We start from the raw sequence: 7,950 nt of genomic DNA, 5'->3' as shown, positions 1-7,950 counted from the left end.
TTCTTATTAATAATTTATGTTTAGTACATTGCTGAGCATTAGAGCACATCAGAGGAGACCTGTGAACACCATATTATTAATATGGAGTAAACGGATGACAAAGGAACTATAGACCATAGGACAGCCCTTTAATCATCCAATTGCTTTCATACCATCAAGCATAGAAAATGAGACAATACTCACATTTTCTGTCTCAGAAATCACTCTCTCTTGAATCACTCAGAAAACCATTGTTTTAAAGGTTATTCAAACTTATTTCTGGCCTCATTCCCTAACTGTGCATTGGCAATTTTTTTTTTTTCAAAAAGCAATAATCATGGGTGACTTCAATTATTTGGACATAGATTGGGAGGAACACTTGGCAAGGTCAGCTCATTCACACAGTTTCTTGACTGTGATTGAGGAGCTATTCATGACCCAGGAAGTGCAAGGGCCAACCAGAGGTAACCAGGCTCTCCTAGACTTGGTCTTGGCCACGGGAGTTGATCTGGTGTGTGGTTTGAACATTGAGGGTAACTTGGGCAACAGCAACCAAGAAATTATCAGGTTCATTGTCCACTGCAAGGTCAACAAATCAACCAGCAGGACTGAAGTCCTGGACTTAAAAAATGCTGACTTTTGACAGGCTCAGAGCATTAGTATGGGAGGCGATGTGGGGCCAGGAAGGGAAGGCAAATGCGGTGCATGAAGAGTGGTCATTGCTCAAGGATACAATTCTCAAAGTACAAAAGATAACCGTTCCTGCAGAGAAGAAAGGCAACAGAAGGGCTAGCAAGCCCTCCCAGCTTAATAGGGACATTACAGTCCTCTTAAAAAAAGAAAAAAAGAGGTGTACGCACAGTGGAAGCTAGGGATGGTCCTCAACGAGGACTATACAACAGTGGCCAGCACTTGTAAGAAAATGATCAGGAAAGCCAAGGCGACGATGGAGTTTAGGTTAGCTATGGGAGTCAAGGATCATAAGAAGTCCTTATTAAGGTACGTAGGCAGTAGAAGGAAAACAAATGGAAGTGTGGGAACCCTGTTTAACACCTCAGGACAGCTGCTAACTGACATTCAGGAACAAACTGAACTCCTGCATGCCCACTTTGCTTCGGTATTTCACCAGACCATGGGGAATGGCAAGTGAGATAAGGCTCATAGGAGACATGCTGGGACCAACAGCCTCCCCATTATGGATGCTGAGTGGGTGCAATACCAAATAGAAAAGGTAGACATTTGTAAGTCAGCAGGACCGGATGGACTCCATCCGAGAGTGTTGAAGGAGCTGGCTTAGATCATCGCAGAACCCCTGGCAAAGCTCGTTCAGAATTCGTGACACACGGGACCTCTCTGACAACTGGAAGAAGGCCAACATTGTGCCCATCTTCAAAAAGGGGAAGAGGGAGGATCCAGGCAACTATAGGCCAGTCAGCCTGGCCTCCATCTCAGGGAAAATCCTAGAAAAGCTCATTAAAGAACCTATGTGCGATACAGTCATGGAAGTTAAGATTCTGAACGACAGCAAGCATGGCTTTGTCACGGGTAGGTCTTGTCTTACCAATGTCATCTGCTTCTACGATCAGGTCTATCACCACCTGGACATAGGATACATGGTAGATGTTATATATCCAGATGTCCAAAAGGCTTTTGATCTAGTATCCAATGAAATCCTTGTGGGAAAACTGGAAGGTTGTAGGTTCAGCTGCTTGATGGTTCAGTGCATGGGAAACTGGCTGCACGGTAGGACCCAGAGAGTTCTCATGAATGGATCTGTGTCATTCTGGTGCAAAGAGGCCAGTGGTGTCCCTCAGGGGTCCATGATTGAACCGGTGCTTTTCAGCATCTTTATCAATGATTTGGATGGGAGAGTGAAAAGCTCACTGGCCAAGTCTATGGATGACCCCAAGTTATGGGGCAGTGTGGTCACACCAAATAATAGGTTGCAGATACAGGCAGATCTGGACAGGATCAAGAGCTGGGCAGACCAGCATCAGATGAAGTTTAACACTTCCAAGTGTAAGGTGCTCCATCTGGGGGCAAACACCCCTCAACATACATATAGGCTCGGTGGTAACAGCTTGACTTGCACCACAGCTGAAAAGGACCTAGGGGTAATGATCAATCATTGTATGAATATGAGTTGTCAGTGTGAGGTGATGGTCAGCAGGCTGGCATGCATCAACTGATGCATCTCGTGTAAAGCTAAGGAAGTAATACTCCCACTGTACTCAGCGCTGGTGAGACAGCAGTTGGAGTACTGTGTCCAGTTCTGGGCACCACACTTCAATAAGGACATGGAAAAACCTGAGAGGGTCCAGAAAAGAGCCATCCCTATGATCAGGGACATGCAAGGCAAGCCATACGAGGATAGGCTGAGCGACCTGGGCCTCCTTAGCCTAAAGAAGAGAAGGTTGAGAGGGCACTTGATAGGGGCTTGGTGGTATATCAGAGAAGTGCATCAGGAGCTCAGTGAACGACTGTTCACTAGCGCACCCCCAGGGAAGACCAGGACCAATGGATACAAACTCTTGGAAGGCCACTTCAGGCTTAATACCAAGAAAAACTCCTTCATAGACAGGGTGTCCAGACTAAAATAAACTCCCTCCAGAGGTGGTGCAGTCACCTAGCCTGGAGATTTTTAAGAAGGGAGTAGACAGTCACTTCACTGGGGTTGCCTAACCCTACTTGTCTTCCTGCCTAGAGCTGGGGAGCTGGACCCAATGATCTGCAAGGTCCCTTCCAGCCCCTAACAATCTATGAATCCATGAATTATTCTGTTTAGTGAAAGTAAAGCAAAAATATGGCATGAGCTTGTGATGCAACAGCTCAGCAATTGGCATTTGTCTGGAGAGGTTTTAGATGGAAAACAAAACAAAAAGAAAAGAGGGTGCAAATGGCAACCAGGGCACTTTAGCTGCAAAATCTTGGGGATAAATCTTTTATTGCAAGAATCCCCAGCTTTACTGCACTCTGGGGGTTTCTGGTTACACACTGAACACATACAATGAAATAAAAGATGGGGTACTTGAAATCTTTCCTTCAGATTCATGTTGCCTTTCTGAAACATCTTAATGTTGTGGATTGTGGTGTGTTTATAGAACTAATCCCAGGTTGATACTTCATTAAAATCTGCCCCCTTCAAATTATTTTTCTGGTTTTGTGTTCTGTCTCCAAGGTGCACCCAGGAGTGAGCACAGAGTGGGGAAACCAGACAGCAGTCAGGGAATTCGTCCTCCTGGGATTCGGGAACATCTCGGAAATACAAGCTCTTCTTTTCCCAGTGTTTCTAGCAATCTACATTCTGACCATGGCTGGGAACATCCTCATCCTTGTCTTGATTGTAGTTGATCACCATCTTCATACCCCCATGTACTTTTTTCTGGGGAATTTATCCTGCTTGGAGACCTGTTACGCTTCATCCATTCTGCCCAGGATATTGGCAAGCTTTGTGACTGGGGATGAAACCATTTCATTCAGTGGCTGCTTCACACAGTATTATTTTTTTAGTTTCCTGGCTAGCACAGAATGCTGTCTTTTGGCAGCAATGTCTTATGACCGGTATTTGGCAATATGCAAACCACTGCATTATGCATCTCTTATGAATGGACGATTCTGCTTACAGCTAGCAGCCATGTCCTGGACAGGTGGTTTTCTGACTATTGGTATAACAATAGTTTTAATGCTAAACTTAACTTTTTGTGGCCCTAATGAAATGGACCATTTCTTTTGTGATTTTATCCCAATCGTAAAACTCTCCTGCAGCGACACATTCATGCTGGAAGTTGTAGCTGCCGTTCTAACTGTTATCTGCACTCTTCCGCCATTTTTATTAACAATGACATCTTACTTTTGTATCATCACAACCATCCTGAAAATCAGCTCTACCACCAAGAGACAAAAGGCTTTTTCCACCTGCTCCTCCCACCTCACTGTAGTGACAATATTTTACGGGACCGTATTTATTGTGTATGTGGTACCAAAAAAGGACACCCTGAGAGACTTGGATAAAGCCTTCTCTTTCTTCTACACTGTCCTCACTCCCCTAATTAACCCCTTCATATACAGCTTGAGAAACAAAGAGGTAAAAGAGGCCCTGACAAAAGTTGTTGCTAAATTCTGTGTTAACAAAGAAATTCAGACTTCTCTATGTTCTTGTGTTCAGTGCAAGTGAAGTAGAAATAAAAATTGGTTTGATTCAAGACATCTGTGTTACTAGTACCACTAGGCATTTTGTTTCTATGTGAAGTCAGTGGCCACCTAGATTCTCTACCAAAACAGTGCTGATACTTGTGTTGTGTGAGGTTATGAATTCATCTTCAGGATATTTTAAGAGTTCTTCTTAGGGATCACAAAATCATTGAAAAATATGTCTCAAAAGGCTCTCAGATGGTCGTCCTTTCCAACCCCCTGATCCAGGGAAGAATCATCCCTATCTAAACCATCCTATACAAGTGTTTCTTTGACCTGCTCTTCAAAGGATGCAGAACAGTTTGAAGTGCTCAATGACTGTTTTGCCTCCATCTTCACAGGCAAGGTCTGCTTCCAAACTACTGCACCAGACAGGATAGTTTGGGGTGGAGGTCAACAGCCAACAGTGGCGAAAGAGAAGGTTAGGGACTATTTTGAACAGCTGGACATATACAAGTCCATGGAGCCAGATAAGATGTACCCAACAGTGATGAGGACTTTGCTGATGTAATTACAGAGCCATTGGCCATTGTCTTTAAAAACTCAATATCAATCAGGAGAGATCCTCAATGACTGGAAAAGGGCAAACATAGTGCCCATATTTAAGAAAGGAAAAAAGGAGGATCTAAGCAACTACAGGCCCTTTATTTATTGTATATATGCTACCAAAACAAGAGACTATTAGAGACTTAACAGTGTTGTCTTTCTTCTACACTGTCCTCACTCCCCTAGTTAAGCCCCGTATTTACAGCTTGAGAAACAAAGAGGTTAAGGTAGCACTGAGAAAAGTTGTTACAAAGTTCTGTGTTTTCAAAGGAATTCAGACTTCCCTATGTTGTCCAAGCAAATTAATTATAATTATAATTATAAATGAATTATAAATAAAAGGTGGTTTGCTTTAATGCTTCTGTGTTACAAATACCGTTAGACATTTTCTTTCTACGTGAAGTCAGTGGCCACCAAGATTCTCCACCAAAAACACAGCAATGGTGATACTTGCACTGTGTAAAACTATGAATTCTCCTTAGGGATATTTTAAGGGTTCTTGTTAGAGGTCATGGGCTCATTGAAAATCATATTGGGAAGGGACCCCAGGAGATCATCTTTTCCAACCCCTTATCCAGAGAAGAATCATCCCTATCTAAAACAAGTATTTCTCTAATATTCATTTCAAAGCTTCAGGAAAAACCTTAAAACACAACTACTAGGTATAATATGCAAAACATCAAACACAACATTTAATTGGCTAGAAATAAAGCAGGGGGATGAGGGCAATGCCAATGCCCCACAGTTTCCTTCCAGTAGATAGGAAGTAGTTTGTTAAAATACTCCCAGGAGATCCACAGAAGAGGACCATGACCCCTTTTAGAGAAGGTGGCACAGTCTATGCAAATGTGACCACAAGGTCAAACTCCTTCCTGAGCCTATTACTAACCTCCCAAGCCCTTTATCACTTGTGTCACATCTGGGCCTTCTCTAATTTCTCCACATCTTAACATATCTAGAAGCAGTGGTTTCTTAGGGTAATACCTTCTATTGGACCAAATACACAGTTGGGATAGACCTAAACAAGCTTCTGAATGCAAGGCATTCTTCTTATTATTATTATTTCTATAACATGCTTCTAAAAGCTTTAGGGATAATCCTAACACACAGCTACCAGGCATAATTCCCAAAATTTCAAAAATGCCATTTAATTTCCTACAAGTAAATCTACAAAAAAGTAAATTTGCATGAAGGAAATGGAAATGCCTTGACAATGTTTCAGAAAACCTGAAAAAAAAAGAGTGTTTGGCATTTGTAAGCTTCTCAAAATCTATTTTAACTGTGCAGTTGGTTCAAAAAATGGTATCACCCTAAGAAATAATTTATTTTTGTATAATTCATAGATTCATAGACTGGAAGACCAGAAGGGACCTTGGATGGTCATTGGGTCCACCCCCTGCACCAAGCAGGAAAGATAACAGGGGGTCAGGTGACCCCAGCAAGGTGCCTGTCTAGTCTCCTCTTGAAGATTTCCAGGGTAGGCGATTGCACCACCTCTGGAGGGAGCTTATTGCACAGTCTGGACACCCTGACTGTGAAGAAGCCTTTTGTAATGTTGAGCCTGAATCAGTCTTCCAGGATTTTGTGGCCATTACTCCTGGTTTTCCCCCTTGGGTGTCCTAGTGAATAGTTGCTCACTGAGCTCTTGATGTACTTCCCTAACATAGTGGTAAGCTGCTACCAGGTACCTATCCATGCTCAAAATAGATGGCCATGGCTTCCGGTTTGATTCCCCTGACTGTTATCATTGGGTGCGTCTACATTTGCGCCTGACTGTGTAGTTGTTACTGCACAGTCACTTAGTACTTGCTTTACCAAATACTAAATGATTGTACAGTAACTGCCGGTACTACACAGTCCCAATGCCACAAGGATAATTTCTGAACCTTTTGTGCAGTAGCTTGTTGCTACTTGTAGTAGTTTGTTGCTACTGTGCAGTAGCAGCGGCATCACGGCTTGTGCCCGCATTTGCTACACTGCCATAGCAACAAACTACATTGCTGTAGCTTGTCACTATGGTGACACAGCATCTTGTATAGACATGACCATTATCTGGGTGTGCCAACTGAAGTCACTCCTACTGGTAAGGAAACTATTCTACCCATAATAACCAACCATCTCCCACAGGTGGTAGCCAGAAGGAAATAGGCCAGCAACATCTTGAAAAGGTCAAAGTTGGATAACTCTTGGGTAACAGCCATGGTACAAGAGCCCTCCACCTGCTGTGAAATAGTTCCCAAGTGTATATTGGAACTGTATCCTATAAGGGCCCAGCTGATAGCACAATACTTTCCTGGGTTTCTGTGCATCACTACATGAACAGCTGGACTAGGTATGCTGGTTTCCTAAGAAACAGCCAGAGTATAGTCATTCTATTAAACTTAGTGTTTGAAGCAAAAATTGCAGAAGAATGAGAACATCATCAGGGAGATGACAATGAATATTTGGAGGACACTAGTGTTGGATAACTTCCCACATCATTTATCAGTGAAATGCATAATGAGCCATTACATCCCACAACACAACTGAAAAAAGAGCCCTATATGTTGGTGGGGTTATGATGTAGAAAGCCAAAGAATCGGTCCAACAAGAGAACTGCTTGTACTGAAGCAATGGGGAAATCCCATCTGAGTAAAGACACGAGTGAGATCTTGAAGATAGCAGAGCACCTTCTGGAGCATCCCATATACCTTGTGAATTGCAAGCCCAGTGGGAGATCAGCTGACAGTGAACTGGAAGGTCACTGGACGTTGCCAGTTTCCTAAATTATTTATAACTACTTGCTTTTCCATGTTCAAAAGTGCTCACATACTGGTGGTGTTCCTCAACTATGCACGCAACTTAAGCAATACAAGTCTTACATGGCTATGAGTTACTGGCACAAGATGGGAACAGAAAGTAGCCGACAGTTTATCCACTACATGCCAGGTTCCTGCTCTGCAATGAAAGCATTTAGCCGTCCTCAAAGTGACATTCAAAACCAGGTTGAAATACAGCATAGTGTTCATAGGAAAAGCAATTAATAAAATTCCCAGCCACTTATTCTATACTGTCACAAATGCATTATGTCACATTATTAGCACCAACAAATAAGTTTCCCTCTGAGATTCAAAGTGTTTTTCTCCCAATTAGTTGTCTTCTGTGGTTTGAGCTGTGTGTGTGTGTTTTTCTTTAACACTTGAGATATTTTGCTTTTTAGGGGGCAAGGGGAGGCACTCCATTGAGAATAGCACT

At 42.8% G+C, this 7,950-nt stretch overlaps 1 protein-coding gene across 1 annotated transcript; it reads left to right on the top strand.

Moving 5' to 3' along the window:
• The first annotated feature begins 925 nt into the window (after positions 1–925).
• On the top strand, positions 926–4,153 carry LOC132243662 (olfactory receptor 2AP1-like). Its single transcript, XM_059714055.1, has 2 exons — positions 926–1,096; positions 3,158–4,153. The coding sequence occupies exons 1-2, from the start codon at positions 926–928 to the stop codon at positions 4,151–4,153; spliced, it is 1,167 nt and encodes a 388-aa protein (XP_059570038.1).
• The last annotated feature ends 3,797 nt before the right edge of the window (positions 4,154–7,950 follow it).

This window comes from Alligator mississippiensis, chromosome 11 (assembly GCF_030867095.1).
Source record: "Alligator mississippiensis isolate rAllMis1 chromosome 11, rAllMis1, whole genome shotgun sequence".
NCBI lineage: Eukaryota > Metazoa > Chordata > Crocodylia > Alligatoridae > Alligator > Alligator mississippiensis.
The sequence above is the reverse complement of the archived record's forward strand: the minus strand, read 5'-3'. Positions and strand labels throughout refer to the sequence as shown.

What these genes read in the sequence shown, in the direction of transcription:
- LOC132243662 (XM_059714055.1), top strand. Translation starts at nt 926, where the DNA reads ATGGAGTTTAGGTTAGCTATGGGAGTCAAGGATCATAAGAAGTCCTTA. An exon ending in TGCATGCCCACTTTGCTTCG is followed by an intron (nt 1,097 to 3,157) that starts GTATTTCACCAG and finishes TCTGTCTCCAAG; the next exon opens with GTGCACCCAGGAGTGAGCAC.